General features: G+C 32.8%; 1 protein-coding gene and 1 long non-coding RNA gene across 3 annotated transcripts in view; one reads left to right on the top strand and one right to left on the bottom strand.

Moving 5' to 3' along the window:
* Positions 1-5020, top strand: part of LOC111043950 (UDP-galactose translocator) — a 49353-nt gene extending 44333 nt beyond the window's left edge. For both annotated transcript variants that reach the window (XM_022328995.2, XM_039442657.1), the window contains exon 5: positions 1927-5020. In XM_022328995.2, the coding sequence (XP_022184687.1) occupies positions 1927-2592 (666 nt within the window). In that variant the 3' untranslated portion in view covers positions 2593-5020. The remainder of the gene's footprint in view (positions 1-1926) is intronic.
* Positions 5021-5849: 829 nt separating this feature from the next.
* On the bottom strand, positions 5850-21476 carry LOC120354822. Its single transcript, XR_005573225.1, has 3 exons — positions 21140-21476; positions 9725-9892; positions 5850-5907 (listed from the first exon to the last, which is right to left on the bottom strand). It is a non-coding gene; the product is annotated as an uncharacterized LOC120354822 (long non-coding RNA).
* Positions 21477-23601: the final 2125 nt, after the last annotated feature.

Here is a 23601-nt window from a genome sequence, read left to right as displayed (position 1 = left end):
TAAACATAAAGAGAAATGCAAAACCGTCGACTTGAATCTTAGTCCTCATTTCGCTCGGTCAATCAAAGTTGGAATTCCTGAGTGTCGACTAGAGTGACTTCAACTGTACGGCTCTAGCAGCGGATATTGACGGCTGTAGCTGATAGGTACATTCCTAAAAGAGCGACTAGAGCAGTTATTCTTTAGTTCTCAAATAACTCTTATTAAAATGATTGGGAGAGAGAAAAATAAGGCTACCCTTGTCCTATTCTCTCCCGAATTTAGATAAAAATGACATATAATTACAAAAACGTTTATATAAACCAGAATTTTAATTTTTATGAATAAAATACCATATCAAATGGAAATATTCCATTTAATTACCATTAAAGTAGAAAATATTGAGCCAAGCCATACGAGGCGTTTTTTCAGTGTGTACGACAGGACAGTAAGCTCTTTAGCTATAATTTCACAAATTTCCAAAACGTCTATTCAAACCAGATTTTGATTTTGATGTATAAAATGCCAAATAAAATAGAAGTATTCCACTCAATTACCATTAAAGTAGAAAATGTTGAGCCAAGCCACACGAGGCGCTTTTTAGTCGGCTCGACAGGGCGGGAAATTCTCCGGTTGGTTGGCTCATTGGGATGGCGTATCGAGAGGAAGCTCTATGGACAGAAAGCTCTCTCGAATCAGCCAATCAGAGAGCTTCCTGTCCTGTCGTGCCGACTCGTCTGAAAAACGCCACGTATGGCTTGGATCTTATCTGTATAAGGGCCTATACATAATAGTAATCTGAGTAGGTTTTTTCTTCAATATTTTTTATTTTTATCTATTTTTTCTGTAAACGTTTTTAGTATCCCACTGTGAACTTTACTTTTTTGTTTTTTAATCTGTAATACTATTATTTAAATTAGCAGAACTCATTTCCCACACCCCAGACTGTGTCTGTGGTAAATATTCACAATATTTTAATTGTAACTGCAGATTTGTTTGATTTTGTGGATAAAAATTTATTTTATTTGTGTAGTTGGACACTAGTTATATAGGACACCGACTATTACGACTGAACTGGCTTTTTAGCAGTCCAGTTGTACCGCTTCCTTTACGTGACGGCAATCGCGTCATAAAAATGGGTTTCATTTATTTACATGCAAAGGAGTATGAGTCATGGTGGCGCAGCTAGAGTCGTTCCATTCGTTGCTTGGGTTCAAGACTTATACGTGTGGGGTGAATAATAACTCAACTGTGTGGCATTGAAATTAAATTACCTCTCCAATTTTATAATTAATCTACGAATTGAGTGATTATAGATACAGAAAGTCAGTGTATATCACAAATATGTTTCAATACACAGTCTCATTTATATTTATTAGTGCCATTCTTGAGAAATTCTTTTGTGGTTATATTATTAAAGGGATGCAATGTACCATCTGTTCAAGATCAAAGTTTAATCATTTGTATTTGTAAATTTATTATTTATATAAATAAATCATTATTTATACATTGATAGATACAATATCATTCTCAACTATGAATGATTGGGAAAGGAACAACAGGTTTAAAGCCCAAAACTGTACCCTTCTCAAATTTGGGTAGAAATTGTCCAAAAATAGGTTATGTTTATCACTTCATAATCTTCTTCCATAAGGATTACAGTAAACTTTGAAGGACCGTAGGAAAGAGTCCTGAAGTCGGATCATGAATTTGATAGTCCATAAACCTAGTCCTGAACATAACGAACACAACTAAAAAAATCATCAAATTCGGTGCACACATAAAAAAGTTATTGAATGTCAAAATTTGAGGCTCGATTTTTATTTATATAGATTGTTTTTTGTATTATTTTGAGGAAATAAATTTAATTTGATTTGAAAGTACTATTTTTAGATGTATTTTAAATAAAGAATGTAATACAGTTAACCGATTATTATTTTTTATCAGGTCACCTATCAACTGAAAATCCTGACAACAGCAGTGTTCGCAGTCATTATGATGAAACGAAGGCTGCTCGCACTACAATGGATGGCGCTGTTGGTGCTTGTAATAGGAATTGTTCTTGTGCAAATTACAGAATCCACTGATAAGATCGGCAAAAACAATCCTGACCAAAACAGGCTGATAGGAATCGCAGCTGCTCTGGGATCTTGCTGCCTGTCAGGTTTTGCAGGAATTTATTTCGAAATGATCCTGAAAACTTCAGACATTTCGGTGTGGATTCGTAATGTTCAATTGAGCTGCCTCTCCATGCCAGCTGCGCTAGTCATGTGCTTCTTGAAGGACTTTGAAAAAATCAGAGACAAAGGATTCTTTTTCGGCTATGACCTTTTTGTGATCTATTTGGTTCTCCTCCAAGCAGGTGGGGGTCTGATTGTGGCCGTAGTTGTGAAATACGCTGACAATATTTTGAAAGGGTTTGCAACGTCTATGGCAATTGTCATTTCTGCTGTGTTATCAGTTTATCTGTTCGGATTTGAGATTTCACTTAAGTTTGTATTGGGCGCTGTACTAGTCGTTCTGTCTATTTTCATATACAATATGAAACCTGTGAAAAAAGATCCTGTCATTCAGCAAGATACGCCCAAAGCGATTGCTGACGATAAAGTCTAGTATTTTACCAAAATCTCTGCCAAACCCTACCTTAGTGAAAAGATAATATTAGTAATTACCTTGTTCCTTTGAAATTTTATTTTTTTTTTCTAATTTACACTTAGATGTAAATGATTTATTTTTAGTGCAGTATGCACTTTTTGAAGGAAGTACTTATACACTCTTTAAAATTATTCTTTAAATTTAGTAAATTTATTTAAATTGAATGACAATAATCACCGTATATTTATCGAAATATTAGTAATTTCGTGAATTATAATCTTAGGAAAAGCCATATTTGTTTCAATTTTTGAAAAATGAATTAGAACATTCGAGCTCATCATGTTTTATACGTTTTTCACAAGATATGACAGTATTTGAAAATGAATGTTTATATGAATAGTTAGCTCTGATTTTTTTTAGAATATAGAAACACTGCATAATCTTGAATTATATTCAAAAACTATGTTGAATTTTAACACTGTATTGAATGAAATCGAATATCAATTTTGATCATCCCTAGATTTTTTCTGTTCTCTTATAGTATTTCATTGTGTATTTGAGATACCGTTGTAAATTTATATTTTTGTTTTGAATGATTCACAAATAATACAATAGATAGAAAATAAAGAACAGATGTAGAGTCCAGTACCTTTCAAATCTCTTTCCAGAGAATTCAAGTTATTCTCTATGCCAGCAAGTGAAATCCAAAATTATGTTTATTATTATATATTTTTAGTATATCAGAACATTCAAAATTGTATTTGTTCCTTCCTTAGAATAATATACTAAAATTACTATATATATATATATAATATATATATATATATTATATATATATATATATATATATACTAATACTGAGATATTACTCTAGTATTATGAGAAAAGTTGAGTTGTTTAGGATAAAATTTTGCAATGTTTTTAAACCTATATTAGTTAATTGAAAAGTTATATTCTTGTACCAAGTAAAAAATCAAAGTTTTTCACATATTAAATCAACTGTCGATTTGTGGTTCCAAAATCTAGTATTTCCATTCAGTATGGATAACTACCACAATATAACCTTCACAACTACTCAGAAATTCAGAAAATGTTGTTACTTGTTAAGTATTAATTGATTTAGAATTAAGTTGAAAAGTGTGAATTTACATTTGAAGCATGAGCTTGATTAATTATTTACATTGATTATTTATTATTGTATTGATCCAAATTATTTTTAATGCCATTTTAAGAAGTTAGATCGTATAAATTAGGGACCATAATAAGATCAACTTGGACTGATTTATTTTAGATACATTTATTTTTACGATCATTGACTCATTGAATTACATATACTGTATTCATTGTAACTCGTGCTATTATATATTAATTGTTCTCGCCAACCGATTGAAAAGCTACTCTTTTTCAATTGTAAAATGAAATTTTTCAACTGAACGGCTGATTCCCGGATTCTGTTTACTTATAAAAACATATATAAATCAATATACTCAGCCTACTGGTCTCATATTAATTTTTGTATTGAGTATTGCTAATAAATATTCTCAATTTATCATTGATAATTGTCTCCAGAATAATCGAAATCTTAACGGTTTTTATCGAACGTCGAAGAATCAAGATCGATCGATTGATAATTTTCTAACAACTATTTTTTAAGATTCCTTTGGACATAAAGTTTGAAATTCACTAAGCAGCTGTTTTCTATTTAATAAGTGGAGTGGTGGGTAAAGTTTTTTGCAAAAAGTGCAGAAAGAGCTCAAACATTTTGCCGTACTCAGCTGAGCTTAACGCTCATCACATTCGGCGAAGAGTAGTTTAAATTAGTACAAATCGAAATTTAAATTTTTATTTCAACTTTCTACTGCGCCTTGAAATGCACTTTATTTGTCCTTTTCGAACACCCTTTCAAAATTTTGTTCAAATTAAATACTTAATAATGATTCAATTTAATAAAATTTTATACAACATTTTGATCAAATGGAGAAGAGGCTAGTTAATTTTTTTGGAAGATAATTAATAGTTTCTCAATATTTATTTCTAATTTTATGATGTTGACATTTTATACCGAATGCATTTCTACATTTATGATGTTTGATTCAAATAGCAAAAACATTGTCAAAAATAAGGTGTCTGACAATGATTAATAGAATTAGATAATGGAAACTGATATTCAGAACTAATTTTAAACCTAGTATTAAATAAATATGGTTCCATGCATTTCTATCACTGTATTCCATCTGATCTCTTGAAAAAGTGTAATCATTAATATGAAATTTTATTGTACAAATTTTATATAAGTATATCAATTTCATCTTCATGATACTGCCATTTCAACAATGTTGACACATTTATTTATTTTTCCAAGTCACAAAATTGAAACTGGTTTTTATGTAAATCTCAGTAAATTTTATATTTGTATACATTTTTGAAATTAAAACATGTTGAAGTATTTATGATTTGAAGTTTTTTTTAATTATTGATATCTAGTTTATTTTATTAATTGATAGTTATCAACGTTACCAGTTAATTATTGATTATCAGACAGTCATCTGCCTGATAATTGTTCCTGTCCGGCAAGGTGTACTTCGGTTATCCTTGCCGGTTCTAAGTGGAGTTATAGACCATTGTTTTGGCAAAATTCATTTTGATAATGATGGTACAGCATGTATAAAAATAATAATATATCTTCTATTCATTCAGAATCGTTGAATAATAATGACTTAATGTTTGATACTATTACACAATCAGGAGACAGAAAATGGAAACATGATGTTGGAATGGAAACACAGAAAATAGAATGTTGTTCCTTACTCCGTGGTCAGGATTACTTTCCAGAATTTGTTAGATTGTTTTTCTATTTCTATTAAAACTAGTCACTAGGACTAACCATTAATTTTGTTCTCTAATTTCTTATCCAAAAATATTAATTTTTATTGCTAAATTCTTCCAGTGAAGCCTACAGTTCCAATCTATAATTTCACTACTTTAAATTCTTTCACTACACATTTATTTAATTTTTTTCACCTCACTAGCACTACACCAACTCGGGCTTTGTTCTCTTCAACCTCCTTGTGAGCTCAGTGCTGTCTAGTAGTTGGATGACTTCGCTGTTGTCGTGTTGATGAAGACGTGACTCATGATGGGCTGCCAATCGTCTTATTTCACTGGTCACATAGGGGATGTGTAGATCTCGGTGCAAATCGCTGTTCCTTATGTACCAGGGCGCATTCACCATGTTCCGCAGTCTTTGTTTCGGAATATTTGAATCTGATTGATGTTAGAAGTTCTAGAGCAGCCCCAAAGCTGGATTCCATACGTCCAGACAGGTTTTAGAATCTGTTCGCAAATCAATATTTGTAATATTGTGAGTTAGACTTAGGCTCAACTCACACCTACGCGACTCAGGTCGAGAAGAGACTCGATTCTAGTCGAGAGCATGTGTTTCCAAATAGTGACACTCAGACCAGTCGATTTTAGTCTCCGCGATGTCATCCATTTGAAAACACATGCTCTCGACTAGAGTCGAGTCTCTTCTCGACCTGAGTCGCGTAAGTTTGAGTTGAGCCTTATTCTCAAAAATTCCGACTTAATAAAACACAAGGGCTCGGTAAAAAAATGTTGTTCATCTTATATTTTTCAATAAAATTTCTCAAACTTATTGCTCAAATATTGTCGTCAATATAGTTCTGGAGGAAGAATGGAAAAAAGTTTTAAGTTGCAAGAATATCATCTAAGAAAGCTGAACACGTGTGAAGTAATGCACTCCAACAATGTACCTACATGCTACTGTAACATATTATTCCTGAACTACTTAATTACCGTGCTAAAAGAAATGTTCGAAAAATTAAATATTACCATAGAGAAAAGATAAGATAGCATACTTATGCTATATTTTCTCTTTATGATATTTGATATTACCACCAATCTGGTGTAAAAGTAATATTGAAAAAACGTTTGCGAGAAAGTAAGTGAGAATACTGAACAGTGAACACGTGTGTAGCAGCCAGCAGTTCACTCCAATAAATAATCTGGCAACGATAACATTTTTAAAATACAAAATTACTATGTAAAACAAAGAGCATTAAAAACCAATACAGTTCTAAATCTCACTCATACGGCAATAAAATATGACTGCAGTTTATTTTCTAACAGCGCTGGCACTTAAAATGATTGTTTTCCCCATTTAACTTCAGCATCGCAATTAAAATAGAATTTCTTGTAAAACTACTGTTGAGTTAAAACTCTGTAAAATGTTATTGGAAGTGAAGGATTCTTGGAGGGTAGGTGAAACTAGGTACTGATTCTGAGTTCATAATTTATCTAGAATCGGAGAGAATTTGGATTGTCTCCAGACTCTTTTACACAAGAAATTATTGACATAACAATAAATTCAATCAAACAATTTTAAATTATTTTCAATTTAAAAACTATAGAATTTGGTAAGATGATCAGAAGATAATAACTGTAATAATTATAACTATAGTGAGGTCCACGTTATAATGACAGTATTTGATTAACTTTGGTGTTGCTATACTTGTCTATCATCCAACAATACAGGTAGTACTATCCATTTCTAGCTCCCCAACGATGCCAATTACGAATAATGACAGGACTATAATGAATAAGGACAGAGAATCGGCAACGCTATTTTCCCATCTTTATCCACTGCCATTATAACGTGGACCTCACTATAGTCGATCGCACAGCATGTATACAAGTATTTGCAGATATACAAACCAATTTACAAATCATTCTATAGTATACGATAACATAGAAGTGTGACTGAAATTCCCTACAGTGCATCCCTATTTCGGTTAAACTTGTGTGGAGGGAAGGAGATAAAAAAGAAGAAGAATTTATAAAAAATTGATGGGTTGATTCAAAATCGAATTTAATCATAATTAATAAAAATATACATTGATGTATAGTCTTACACAAGGCTGGTGGTCCCTAGTACTAATCTTCTCCCTCTAAACATATATTGTTTTTAATGTTAAGTTACTCCACTTCTTCAACTAATATCTATCAGAATAGCAAATAATCAATTTTGTTGATGATCGATTTGATTTGTTGATTGTCGATTGACATTGTTAATCAAACATTTTCTTTTTATTATTATCATAGGATTTATTTGACCACCCCCAAGCTTATTGGACGCACACGCCACCCCCCTTAAAAAAGACAATCAGCTTCTACCCCCCCCCTCATTCAAAAAATGCCGTTAGTAGTCATTATTTCAAAATAATTTATTTATAGCTTGTGGTGGTGTTTTTCATGAAATGAATTAATACGTTTTTTCCAATATCTCAAATTTAAGTTTAACATTCAGTTGCACAAAAGTCTATTAACTTTTAATCCCGTTTAAATGACACGAGAACCAATCAGAGAAGCCTTCTCCTCAGAAAAACGTTCTCTGATTGGTTCTCGTGTCATTTAATCATGATTAAAATGTAATAGGCTTTTGTGCAACTGAGTCTGAGAGTTTTATCATCACAAATTCAAGTTGCAGAGCAGAAGTTGACCGAATCATAAGCAACTGACCAGTTTCTCTGATTCAATACACTTCCAAGGCTCAATCGAGCTTCTTAATAATATATATATCACCTCAATAATTGCTATTCTTCAGAACTTTCTGGTCTGAATTCAATCAAATATTTGGATATTCATTCATTCATTTATTGATACTATTAAGGATTGAAGGTTTTCCTAGTACATGGATAACCATAGTTGGAAAACCCCTTCAATCTCCATCTTTTTTTGCACACTTTCTCTTTATTTTGTTTTATTGTGTATTGTTGTTGATGTTTTGTTAATTTGTAACAAACTTGTATGTGTGTGTGAAATGAATAAATAAATAAAATTACAAATGGTCATTACTGTGTTTAAGCCAGCCTATGTCTGAAACATTATGCTGGCTTAAACACAGTACCGGTAATGAACATTTGTAATTTTATTTATTGAGATTTATTGATTCATTTCACACACACATACAAGTTTGTTACAAATTTTAAATATCGTAATCTGCATACATAGAGAAATATTATCTAATCTCACCCTTGAGAGAGTGAACAATAATTTTTGATATTTCATTTCAAAGGTTGAGATTTGTCAATCAAATTGAAATGTTCGTTTCGCTGATTGGATAAAATTTTAAGGTGAATTTCGATTTTCGAGTTAACCCACCTCAGGGGCTCAGTCAGCATAGGCGAAGTGGGCGTTCTAAAACGCGTGTCAATGCATGTATTTCTGAGTAGGAGGCTCATAATAATAGAGTGGCTTGCCAGCTGTTTCACCTCACTACTTTTCAACATATGCATGACTCATGTGCCAGAAATAGCACGCCAAATCTGTGACGATGGAATTTCAGACATCTTAGAATCGAGAGAAGAGCTGAATTATTGAACAGCCCACTTTCTGAATTCAAAACATTTGACGTTTGTTTCATGAACGTTCCCTCATTTGAATGCGCTCAACAGTCATTACAACTGATTTCTGAGCCATTTATGCCCACTTTTCAGAAAACACAGTAACATTGTTCTATCCTTACATTGTATTTGTTCTAATGTTTTCTGAAAGTAGTTCAGTGATTAGCACAGCTGAGCAAAATGAAATTCTCCTTAATGCTTTTTTTAACACTTTTTCGTCAACATCTCCACTTGCTTACTATAATTAGCTAGCATTTAATTCACTTTGAATGACTTATGGATACTATGACTTCTTTTTACTACACTATGATTATCAAAAATGTTAGGTGTTTAATCATTATGCTGCTTCGAAAGAAAACCGTTTTTCCACACTCCAAATAATAATGATCAATGTACCTACTTTATCTAATATTTTGTTGGGACATACCAACAAACTTTTGTCTTTTTTCTTTAGGGCTACTGTTAATGTAAATAAAAATATAAATCTCAGCACTCTTTTAAATCATTTTATCACAACATGTTTCAGACATTAATGCCATTTTCAAGTCATTTGACTTTATTTCATTTTGACTTGAGAATTGGCATTAATGTCCAAACATGCTGTGATAAAATAATTTTAAAGGGTACTGAGATTTATATTTTATTTACAACAAACTCTTGTATTCAACAACTATAGTACGGTACCTATAATAACAACAACTCTTGTATTCTCGTGTAGGTTACCGTACCGTACATATTTTGTTGTAGATACAAAACGGTTGGATTTCAAGAGGAATTCAAATGTAATCTTCAAGACCAGTTCCCTCAAACAAGTAGATTGACAGGGCCGGATTGAGAAATTTGGCACCCCAAGGCCCTATATTGTTTCCGCTCCAACTCTAGTTAGAGTTTCTCTACTGAAACATATTAAAAAAATATATTGTAGGTATAGGTGTAAACTTGAAAAAATCTTTTTAAGTTTTCGTCCATGTACAAAGTATAATTTGTATAGAAATACCAATACAATGCATTTCAATTCAATTCAATATATTACATTGATTGCTCGGACACAGTAGCAAAATGCAACTTCATAATAATTAAAATGAATTTTTACTGAATGTATGACTACTGGCTGGCTCAATTAGAGAATTTAAAAGGAAATTAAAAAAAAAATGAAAAATATAACTTTAATTCTGGCGAACAAATGCATGGTAACCAACTCAAGATACAAAAATACGGTAGACTATGCTGATGTAAGCCTCACCCCAAATTCAATGATCAGTCTCATTTGACAATGACTTGAAATGGCATGTGACAGTCTTCAGCTGCTCGCTTCCTATTGGTAGTCAGCTGTGAAGGTAAAATGGCGACTAATAAACCCATTGACCAATTAGACATCTCCTAGGCTTTGGAGGCCTCAACCACCATACTAATCCAGTCACTCTTATAACAGTTTAATGTTATTACTCTGAGAAGTGTATAACGTTAAGATTTCAATAAAAAAGTTAGTTTTTCATTCCATAAACGACTGAACTAGAAAAATTCAAATTTGATTAGAATGTTCAGCTGGGAGGCAAGGCTGAGAGTTCAGGGAGTTTAGACTGATTTAGCTTTACGTTTCTAAAGTATTTCATAGAATCCTTCATGAAGGCTGTGCAAAGGCTAAAAATAAACTTTCTACTGGTGATATTTTTCAAAGTTTTTCGATTTGTATACTATCAAGCTATCAAAATGGGAAAATTTTCTCAGGAAAACATTTTTTTCCGATCATTACTTTTTGAGATATGAGCGCCTAAAGTTTAAATTTTTGGGACAGACCATTTCAAGTTCGGTATGAGATAAATCCATGAGATTTAGAGGATAGATTCTTCATGGTATTATTGATCTCATAAAACAGAAATTTTCTGAAAATATCAAGTTATTCAATTACTAAAAATTACCAAAAATAACTTTCAGTTGAGTTATCTTTGATCATTTTTGGGTAATTGAATAACTTTATCAAAAATCGATATTTTCAAAAGATTTTTGTTTTAATCAATCAACCAATACCGTGAAGAATTTATCCTCTTAATCTCATGGATTGAACTCTTCCGAATTTGGAATGTTCTGTCCCAGAAATTTAAACTTTAGGCGCTCATATCTCAAAAAGTTATGATCGGAAACAAAATGTTTTCCTGAGAAAACTTTTTAATTTTGATAGCTTGATAGTATACAAATCGAAAAACTTTGAAAAATATCACCAGTAGAAAGTTTATTTTTAGCCTTTGCACAGGCTTAAGTAGACTTGCAAATGTTAGATATGAATGTTGTGATAAGGGCCATGCCCCCCCCCATACACACGAACAATACACATGACCCTTATGACAAATAGATATGAATTTTGTGAAATATCATTTACATCTCGATAGAAAAGCATGCTAAAAATCAAGAAGGAAATAGAACAGAATATTAAGCTAATTAAATAAATTAAAACAATGAACTGAGGAGTTCAAATTTAGAGGGTTATCAATTTCGAATATACCAGATGAAATACAATTATTAGTTGGGAAGTAGTTGATTCAGCGGTCAGAGACGTATCTAATCAATCAGACTGCAGTAGACAACAATATTAAAAACTGAATGCATGTCAATTCGTTACCCAGTTCAAATCTGTTATTTTCTGTAATTTCTTTGATTTTCAAGACAAACCTCTCATACACATCAAACTATAGAGCCGGCAGGCTTGCTACGCTCGCCTTATCCAACTACGCTGGAGGCTTGTACATGAATATTTAGGAACATGTTGTTCAGATTAGAGTTCTTTATTCATGTATGTTACAATATATATATATATATATATATATATATATATATATATATATAATATATATATATATATTCTGGCTCAAAACACTCATTTACATTAAATGACCTACATTTACATGACCTACTATTTAAATTAATAGCTGATTATTCAACGAATTTTACAAAGTATGAAAAATTGTTAATCAGAATGACGAATGAATGCGATTTGAATACCGATAATATAATATTGTAATGTAACAACATTATTCGGCGGTGTTTCAACAATATTGTCGACTCTCTGAAAATTATATGATTATATCCTTCCCACCAACACACGACCTCGATAAGTGAACTTCAGTGGGGATTCGAACCACCGGGAAGCGGGTTTGAAACGCTAAGGGCCTTTTTCCGAGCTCGGGATTTAGCTAAGTCCTAGATTTTAAACAGCTGGAGACAGAAAATTGGCTTTTCAAAGCGGACCTTTGGGCGTAGTCGCAGTATTTAAAACAGTAGTCGCAGTTTTTAATTTATCATTTCTATAATTGGAAAAGTTTTTTCTTGACGGAATTAAACATTCCTAAATAATTCAAAATAGTTGTAACTTTACACTATTTTCTCTTCATTTTATTTTGTGTTCAATTTTCTAGTTTTTCGAAATTTAATTCAAATGTGACTTTGACAATGACTGCGACTACCCCCCATTTCGGAAAGCCAATTTTCTGACTCCAGCTGTTTAAAGTCTAGAACTTAGCCAAATCCCGAGCTCGGAAACCGGGCCTAAATGATATTTAGCGGCGTTAGCTGAAGTGCTCACCCGTCCAATGGTAGTAACAGGATCATGACTCTTAACTTGTCATCAGCATGTTGCTTAATTCTCTGAGCCATACGATACCAGTGTGACCACGTAGCCAACGGCCTCTCCGAAATACATGATAATTTCAACAAAGTTGAAAACTTCGTAGTATTTGTAGTACGCATTTCTATCGATGAGTCAAGCTTATTGAAGTGATTGAAACGCGAGAAGTTTCATGAGATAGGCTACGTGATGCTGAATAATAGACAAATATTCTTGTTTCTCCATGATTTATAATCATCCAAGGCTCAGATTCATTGTGTTCTTGACAATGTGACAATTGGTAATTACAAAGCTGTGTGAGAAAGCACGAGCTCAATGTTGGGAACGATTCAAGACTGTATAACTCGGAATGAACATTGAGGATTTACGCTACAAGAAACAAGCAAATCATTCTTATTATTTTATCAATGTATAGGTTTCCAATTCGATTGATCCAGTCTGTTTCTGAGTTTTAAACATTAACCACTAAAATGACAAGACGTGCAGAGAAAATGTGCATTTTCCAACAAGAAGTGCAGTGCGAAAAATCCTGCATTTATTTACTTAGAGAACATCAACTACGATAGAGTACGATATGTATAGAATGGCCTGCCAAATATAAATCTTAGGTATAGAAAATGAGAGAATTATGTATCTCTCAAATATATATGGTTTAGCGTATCAACATATGGGACGTTTTTTGAAGTATTGTAGTCTAGTATTAAGGCCACAGTTTGTGTACCAATGTTTTCTATGAATTCAATGATAAACAGTTTTCTCAAAGCTTGCTTCTCCCCTGAAGAATTTTTGATATGAAGCTATATAGCCGGCTCACACTTTTAACCATTAATTTACAAATAATTTACTTATAAATTGTCAGCTACCGGTAAGTAATAGGGCAAGAAGTATAACAGAGTAATCAGAGATTGCATTTAACGATTTATTCATGATATAGAACGAATCTACTCTTGGTTTTTTACATTTTTCAAAGTCACAGGGCTTAGATTTGCGGAGAGAGATGCTCAGATGTGCTTATAGTTTATATAGCTTATAATAATAGTTTATACTAGCAAGTAACCCGTATCCCGCAAGGGCCCAATTGAAACTTGACAAACTGAAAACTTGAACAATTCAAAATAGTCCTATGATCATTGTCGGTGAATTAAGAATCTGTATGCAAAATTTAAAGTTAATCAGTGCAGTAGTTGAGAAGTGATGATGCGTCATTCGTGAATTTCCTATCCCGTACATAGCAAATACTTGCCGTAGTATAAGCCAATTCTTCCTATTACTGTATTATATTATAGATATAACATGAACAAAAGCGAGTTGCATATCTAGCACAACATCATATTCTAAACAACATAAAAAGAAATCGAATATAGAGTAGACCTACGTATAGTAGAATATTGACAAATCTAAGAGTCTTCAATAAATCTGAAATCTTCAAAATATTATGGAGTAAGTTGAAAGCATGGTGAGTGAAGAGTGGTAGAACCAAGAGTATTGGAGAGTATTGGACTTATAGTATAGGAAGCAATATGCTTATAGTCAGGTCTACGTTATAATGGCAGTGTTTGATTAGCAATGCTATTGCTATCCTTGTCTATCATTCAAAAAGCGGATAGTGATATCTCTTTCTCGCTTTGCTCTGTTGCCAGATCGTCTTTCAACAAAGAAGAATTATTAATTAATTAACAGAATATTTGATCTTAATTTTGAGAATTCATTATGAAATGATTGAAAAATATAATTAATTGCTTAATAAAATATAATGGTTATTTTAAACAAGAATGAACAGTTAATCAATAAACCTGTATCAGCTACCGTCTATATAAGGCATTGACAAGACAGATGATCGGTAACGTTGTTCTCCTATCTTTCTCCACTGCCATTATAAAGTGGACCTCATTATAGAACCTTACAAGAGATAAAGGTAGGCTAATCTAACAGGTTGTAAGAGGCAGTATTGGAAGTATGTAGCATGTTGAGAGCATGTTGAGTGAGGAGTGTTTTGATACACTGACCATCGAAGGTAGGGTCGAGGTCGAATAGGGTACAATGGGGGGGATGAAGGAGGGGTCCGAGGGTTGGGGCGGGGGTACGGTTGAGTGAGCAAATGAGACCCGAAGCGGGAATATTTTGACACAGCGAGCACAGAGAAGAAGGTAGAATTGAATTCGCTTTGGGGGGACCCACTTACATATATGGCTTGCCGCGCCAGTTGGGTTTCTGCCAGACCGACTAACGTTACTAAATTATCTCCTCTAGACGTCGTTTCAGCACTTCTCAGATGAGAAGCCGCGTTACACATCACAATATCACAATACACCCTGACGCCCTGAGCTCCGCATGCTACGCCACTTTACTCCAACCAGTGTAGCCGAAAAGCACAATCATTTCCAATCCCATTCCAAAGTAACTGAATACTTTGTTAAAGTATTTCCAAAGTAACTGAATACTTTGTTAAAGTATTTCCAAAGTAACTAAATACTTTGTCAAACCCATGAGTGCAGTAAGTAACTAGTAACTAGATATCTCAATTCAATTCAATTATATTATTTCCACAAAAAAAATCATAATATATGAATATTCCATATAATTATTGTGGGATACACAAACTACCCATGGTGTATTTCAGGCTACATGTTCATAATCTCATGTATTTTATTCTATTGTAATGCTGACGTGTTGGTTTATTGGCTAATCCATTAAGCTTATAAGTTAATTTTTTATAACTATCCACTCTGAAAGTCTGGAAAAATACGCATTCGAAGTTTTGTTACATAAAGCGTGTTCAGATGTTGCCTGTATTATGATTAAACTCAACAGAAAATCAAGGTGTGATAAATTTCTGGTGTCAGGGCGTACATATACATAAATTTTCATAGAATTATTATTTTCACGTTGAATATAAATACATGATAATCATAATAACATAGGACGTATGACCCAGAACTTGAATAATTAATTCTAGATATTTGAATCTAAATCTGTAGATCTCTGCTTTTTAGTTCCGCCTGTTTCAAATACTTTGGACTTCAAAGGAAAAGGTAAAGAATTCAGAATATGTTCTGCAAATTACAAAATGTGAGGAAAAATGAAATAACTGTTTCGTTATGTCTATGCTAATAACCTGAATGCTAATTTACTCACTACCGGTAGTAAACTTCACATTGAGCAGATTGATGTATAGTATGTGGGAAGCCCTATTTTTTGCCCTACGATTGGCCATTAGCTTTTGATAAATGGATGTTGAGCTCTACTGTCATTGGCCGAGACTAGACACACCCAAGTATTGCAAATATGATCATGAGAGCCAGTTATTAGTCAACAGTTTATGGTCAATCGTGGGGCTTCCCCCACATATACTCTGCTGCTAAATTTTTACACTCCGGTACTCACGCCTCTTATTTTAACGTGAGTGCTTGTCTGGGGTCTCTCGGTACCAAACTCAGTATTTCGGTCATCATGGGAATATACGTTGAACTAGTTATTTTTCTATGAGTATAATGATAATTTTCTAAGTATTGGAATAATTAAATGATGATTTTGAAGTTATTAACAGTTGACAGATTCACTACGCTCGCCTTTACTTATCAGCTGTGTTTTTAAACCTGATGTGATAAGTTTGATGACAGTACGTTGTATAAAATAATATAATGCATGGAATTCTTGATAAGTTATGTCGAGTAGTATCGAAACAATGATATTATGAATTAGAAGGCGAGTTTTTGACATGAGTATAGTCTCATACAATAGTCATATTCGAAAGTCGCGTACCTCTGCATTTGAACGTCTATAACTTGACTGTCTGAAGTGTCAGGAAATTGACGCGAGTTTAGCATACTCAGAATAGTCCAAGAAAAGGTCCTGAGAATTTCAAGATCATGCAGTGAAGCTAACAGAAAGCACACATACAAAAAGCGTCTGGGGTACTGGAGTACCCCACGCGATTACTTGAATGTTAAGCTGCTTTCAGTTTACTAGAGATTGATAATGGTGTAAGAACCGAAATTATTATCTCAAACCATTGATAGTAGTTTTGACTAAATTAGTAGTGTTGACAATAACCTCAAGTAATTTTCATTTAATGGGGGAAAATGGAGAGACCATTGACCAAAGGTCTTGAGGGGCTTCACCAAAATGAGTATATTATTATAGAAGCTTCCAGATTTTTCAACTAAAACTTTTTTCTGGTTCTGGATGTCCATCCAATCTCATGTATAATCCTCAGTGTCTTCAAAAAATAAGCCAGAGATCAAATTAAGCGTGTTTCATGTTTATAAACTGAGTGAACTGAGAAATGAATTTTTCGTTCTATACTTATTTTCATATTCTTTAACCCTCCACTGCACAAATTTTTATTTTTCTACAAAAAAATATATGTGTTGTAACTTAGCTATTTAAATATGGGAAAAATATTTAAAAAAATCAAACTCACCAATTTAATCCCCTGTCGTTCAAAAAGTGGTTTGGGTCTCACAAGGAGCATTGCGCATCTATGGAAGTGGCAGGTGACCATTGATCATTGGTATCAGCGAATTCAAGTCATGGTGTTTCAATGTTTTATTTAGCAATAATTTGCAAATGATATTGTCCAAATTATTCCTTTTAATAGGTAATTTTAAATTTCTCGTTTAAATTATAATAAACTAAGATAATAGATGAACAGAATGTTTTTTGAAATTAATACTAATAAATAAATTATGAATCACTTCTCATTGATGAATGGATGAGCTATACAATTTATCCACATCCTATTCCTTGTGATAAACGGTGAAGCAGTTCTTTTGCTTATGTAGGCACAAGAAAACATCACTTTTAGAGCATTTTAATTTGCTATTTCCATATATCTTCCATATTTCAGTTTTATAGTTATAGTGTATAATCTATTGTACGTGATACATTTTCATTATTGAATGTGGCTAATTATCATGTTTGTGATGAAAACTAACAGTTCGATGTGAAAATGACTCATAGTTTTCGAGAAAATAGATTTAAAAATAGATGGTTTATATTTTGAGTCTTCACCCGACTATTAGTGAAAGCAATACTATTTTACAGAAATAATTCACCAGTGAGTTGGCAGACTCATTATTTTGTGTCACTCTTGTTCAGCTAGGATCAGCTGATTAGCCTGAAAAATGTTTCAAGAATTCTCAACCAGCAGTTTGCATACACGAATGAATCTATCAATAATCTGAGTGTGATTTTGTCATGAATCCAATCTAAATATTTGTAGTACCATTTCATGGGAGAGCTCCGACAGTGTAATTCGCCTTAATGATGAAAATATTCCAAGATGTTTTGTACAATAACTCGCTGTGGCTATAAAAAACTCATGATGAACGTCAATGGTGTACAAAAAACAAATAATATGTTCTGGCAAAACAAAATTCTAGTTCAGTAAAACAGAGATATTTCGGAGACAATGACCCACTGGTGTTGAATCTAGATGAGAAAAATAACTGACAACATTCTTACATCGTTATTCACCTGCTTTATTTTCCCACAAATAAATTTACGATAATTTTTCCAACCACCACTATTGAGAACAGAAATTATTATAACATTACAATATTGAATACTTTTGTATGTCTCACAATATTTCCAATAATCCATATGCAATTTGTTATATTCAGTCAGTAAGTGTGAATCGTATGTCGAATTGTGTAGATTGCTGATCGAAATGGATGAAAATATTAAATTATTAAAATGTTCCTCGTATCTTAATATTGTGTTTTATCTAAAATTGAATGTTTTACTTATATTATTTACTCATTCATACGATAAGTAAATCATCAAAATGACAGGGAGAGAAAAATAAGGTAACCTTGTGCTATTCCTCTCCCAAATTTATATTGTAGTTCATCATGAAGTCTCTGAATTGATAACTGAAGTAGCTCTGCTACTCTATAAGAAGATTTTATCAATTAGCGTATTCTCATGTCATTGTTATCAGATGATAAATTTATAGTGAATTCAAATTTAAATGGAGATATCTCAACACTTACAACTACTGTACCCATGAGTGTAAAGTATTGTCCATCTCATTGTTCGATTGAATTGGTAATCAAGCAATCCAACGCATTATTCATCAATTTAACTATTGATAATCTAGTCATAAGCATAATAAACAAATGGTCAGTTCAACTTCTTATTTATTTAATTATTCAGAATTACACAACTTACAAAAGTGTACCACAGGCTTACGCTCAAAACGGTTCCATTTCTAATTTTACAACAGTACAAATGTAGCTAGGTTATGTATCACTTAAAATTTTTTCAACTATACACTGCAATTTACAATTCAAAACATACAAAAATCATTAAATCCTATTTACAAAAATAAACCAACAATTTCTCATAGTATAACAAAAATCGATACAGATAGAAAAAATAGATGCGGAAATGAAGTCAAGTTGGACCATTCATTCTCGCACCAATGTGATATTTTCATAATAATGATTTTTTTTTAGAAAATGGTAATTTGAGTGACGTAGGGACGGACATGTCACGTAGTGAGCTCCGCTATTTGCGTCGCTTCTCGGCAGAGAGGTGAAGCAACTCCTTCTGTATTAACACCTGAATTGCATTGTGTGGGACTTCCACCTCATCAAAAATACCCACCCAAAGCTTTGAAACTTGAGCCGTTGCTGATGAGTTGACGAACAATGATCTTGTAATACAAGTGGGTAAATCAACAGATATATGGATATTGCCTGAGTAGAATGGCGGATCTATTTTTAGCCGATAAGAACTAGAACTTGTGACCCTGTTTTTTTTTGTTTTCGTTACACATCTCTTGCATCACGCTGAAATATTGCTTCGTTGATCGCAATGTCTATTTGAGCTCATCTTGTTCAAGATTGTATCTTGTCTGATAAACTGTGGCAGCGGTGCACTTATGACTTTCATTTCACTGTGTGTAAGCAGGTTTCGATTCCAGCGCCGTATTTTCAGTGGATTTGAATGCTTTCAAGAAACGTGGCTTCTTCAAGAATAAAGGAAGGATAGAGTGTTTCCCACTGTAGATTTTGAAATATTTTAAATAAATAGAAACAATGTGTTTCTAACCAAGCAATTTTATACTATCATAAATGCTGTTAATTGAATAACTGTTAAGATTGTTCTCCGATGAGGATTTTAAATTATTTAAAAGAAATGGTGCTTTAAACCAAGCAATTCTATCCTTACTTATAATGACTGTTAATTATATATAGTTTTAACTATTGAGTTACTAACATATTTATTTCATAGTAAATAGCTTGATAAATATGTAACTTAATGATATATTACTAACATACGGTTACTATAAAAATTCATTGAAGATTCACTTATAATCTATACTATAATAAAGAAAAGAACTGGCACGTAAGGAACAGGAAAATTATGTTTGAAGCATCATCACGTCTGAAATACTGGACTGATTAACTTGAATTTTTGAATATCGATTCAACCAGGGTTGGTTATGGGCCTATTTTCAATTCTTCAAGATTTCATTACGTCCAGTTTTCAGTTTGTCAAGTTTTAAAGGCAGATACACAACACATAATATAAAGCTCAAAAGTCTCAAATGCCTACATATACACTGTATATTTCCAATCTCTTGAGATGTTGTGTAATATAATATATACTTATTCATTTATGGAGATCTACTTTGAACTTTCTGAATTCCTTATGAATAAGATTAATGCTTCCCATCAATACAATGTTGACATGAATGATTATGAATGTTATAAATGGATAAAACTACAGAGAAAATCAATTTCTCAAATCTATATTTCTCTTTTGTTTAATCTAAACACATATTATAATATTGAATCAGAAATAATCAAACTTACGTTATGAATAACAAGACAGGCATAATCAGACTGATTCTTATCTTGTGTTATACCAGGAAAATACATAGACAACGAATAAAATGAGAGTCATGCATAGTATGAAAGATGATAAAAGCTTTGTGTAGTAGTGAAGTTGTATTCATATTGGATAAAAACAGTTCACCAGAGTGATCAGGGATTGTAATAACGTCGTCTATAGTAAGGTCCACGTTATAATGGCAGTGGAGAAAGATAGGATAACAACGTTGCCGATCCTCTGTCTTGTCAATGCCTTCTATAGACGGTAGCTGATAGGTTTATTGATGTAATATTAACTGTTCATTATCGTTTAAAATAATCAACTATATTCTATTAAGCAAGTAATTGTATTTTTCAATAATTTCATAATCAAGATGAAATATTGTGGTAATTAATTATTAATTCTACATTGTTAAAAGACGATCTGGCAACAGAGCAAAGCGAGAGAGAGATTGCTATATCCACTTTGTTGAATGATAGACAAAGATAGCAATAGCATTGCTAATCAAACACTGCCATTATAACGTGGACCCCACTATAGTGATTTTATCCTAAATTTGGGATTTGAGTATTTGAAACTGATAAAAATGAAGATAACATCAGAAATGCAAGGTTATTTATATTGAATACTGTACGAGTATTTACGTTGATAATGCGTTTCCTTGCGGTTTTTGACCTACTTCTTGCCTCATTTTGTTCCATAGTTTGCATGCTCCTGGAGTTTGGCACTGGACTTGATGACCATTGAATATAGTGAGTGGTAAATAGGACGAGTGCACTTGTCGAGTGTGAAGGTGTCTTGCCGTGAACGGTGAGTTACGACTCCTGCCAGACAACAATTAGTCCAACTTCTAATTCGGATGCAGCAGTATTCTTGAATAAGATTTGAAACGCCTCGGCTAAAAGTTATAAATTTGTTTGCACTTCGAACGTCAGGTGACAACGCCAATGAGTTTGACGTCAAGATCTGCTTGGCATCTTTGCTTCACCATAATAATTATAATCACCAGCCTAGCAGTTCTGTGCTGATTGATAATTGGGTTAGCACATTCAGTTGTTCACTAACTTATAATCCGCAACTCTCTCACTCTCAAACTTACTCACTCTCTCTTACTCTCATTAACTATGACAATCTGTCTCTACTCTTGCACTCTTCCACTTACTCTGTTTCTCTAGCCTACTGTTATTTCCGCATCACTGCCATCAAATATCTTTCACTTCTTTTTCAACTGTACCCTTTCTGATTTGCCAAATTAATTGGCTCAATTTCAGGTCTATTCACTTATTTGATGACAAATTCAGAATGTTGAATAGTGGTTTATTTGTGACTGCTGATTTCAGAGAGGATTTGTCATAAGATAGATTAAAATCTTACTTCGAACTTTTACAGAAGATACTGTTTTCATTCCAAAACGTTAAATGTCAGGAAGCTTGTGTTTTGAATGAAAAATATATAGGAAATGTTAATCACATTTCAATTATTATTGAATACACATTTTAAATGCGAATTGAATGCTGTAAATCACACCGAAGACTTCTGCTACTGTAAATATTGACAACAGTGTTAACAGCAATAGCTCTGAGGTCCACGTTATAATGGCAGTGTTTAATTAGCAATGGTTTTGCTATCCTTGTCTATCATTCAACAAAGCGGATAGCGCTATCTCTTTCGCGCTTTGCTCAGTTGCCAGATCGGCTTTTAACAATGTGGAATTGATAATTTATTAACAAAATATTCTATCTTAATATTCTGGAAATTCATTATGGAATTATTGAAAAATATAATTGCTTGCTTGATAAAATATAATTTATTATTTTAAACGAGAATGAACAATCAATATTACATAATTAACCTGTACCAGCTACCGTCAAGAAGGCATTGACAAGACAGTGGGGATCGGCAACGTTGTTCTCCTATCCTTCTCCACTGCCATTATAACGTGAACCTCACTATAATGGAAATTCGACGAGAGAATATTTTTAATAAAGATTGTGTCTTGCAGTACCAATACTATTTCGATTATACTGGCTTTATGCAAGGCAGCGGTGCAATCGGCAGGGGAGCCGATTAAGTTTCAAACAAATTTTCCCAAGTTCTTCATTCAAGTAATTATGAAATAAGATCTTTTTGTTTTGGACAATGCTCATATTATAAACCCTGGGATAACGGTGGGAAGTAATTGGACTTCAGTTACTCTATCCATCCCAAACTCTACTCAGATGAATGAGTATATTGAAAGCTGTAGGTGAGCTCCATACCATCAGGAAGTGGTTTTGCAGTAAATCAGTAAAACCAGCTTCAAGCAGACACCCTTCCAATTGGAGAACCTATACCACGCTACTTATTCAATCTATTGGATTGTCCATGGTTCTGTTTATACTTTGATTAACTGGGTTTTCAATCACATATCATTTTTCTATCATCTAAGCGAGAGCAAGGATGCAAGAATATGTTTGAGATACCTTAAAATAACGACTTTATAGTCATGGTCTTAACTTCTAAGTCATTAAGTCATAGATTAGGCTCCTAGCTAGAATGAACTAAGCTTGTTTTCCTTTACTCCCTATACTCATAATTATACACCACATAGTACATATACACTAATACACACTACACAATATATAATCAGAAGGAGATGATCACGTGACATTTTGAATAGATGATTACCTCATAGCTCACATTCATTTTACTGACCAATAATTCCTTCCTCATGGTTAATTTGTTCAAGTAGATTCACCCGATACATCCTTTGACATGGCTAAGAAACTTCATATCTACGCTTCTATCTTAGTTTGTTGAAGTAAAGAACTCTTGTTTCAATTCATTTCATTTCATTAATTCATAGACAAAAGATACAATGCAGGTAAAAACAACAGGCATTCGCCCAAAACTGCTTTAAACCTTAATTTGGAATACGCGGTCTAGAGGTTATGTAAATAATAATTTAATTCACACACTATTTTGTTTCCAAAAAATATATGTACGCCTACTACAATAATTTTGGATTTATCAATTTGAATAAATATTCTTGTTAGGAATTTTCATTTTTACAATAAGAAGTAATATCACATCTTATATATCAGAAATGTTTAACTTGTTCCAAAGTCCCATTATTCTCCAGTTATTATTTAAATAACCCAT

Source organism: Nilaparvata lugens, chromosome X (assembly GCF_014356525.2).
Source record: "Nilaparvata lugens isolate BPH chromosome X, ASM1435652v1, whole genome shotgun sequence".
NCBI lineage: Eukaryota > Metazoa > Arthropoda > Insecta > Hemiptera > Delphacidae > Nilaparvata > Nilaparvata lugens.
The sequence above is the reverse complement of the archived record's forward strand: the minus strand, read 5'-3'. Positions and strand labels throughout refer to the sequence as shown.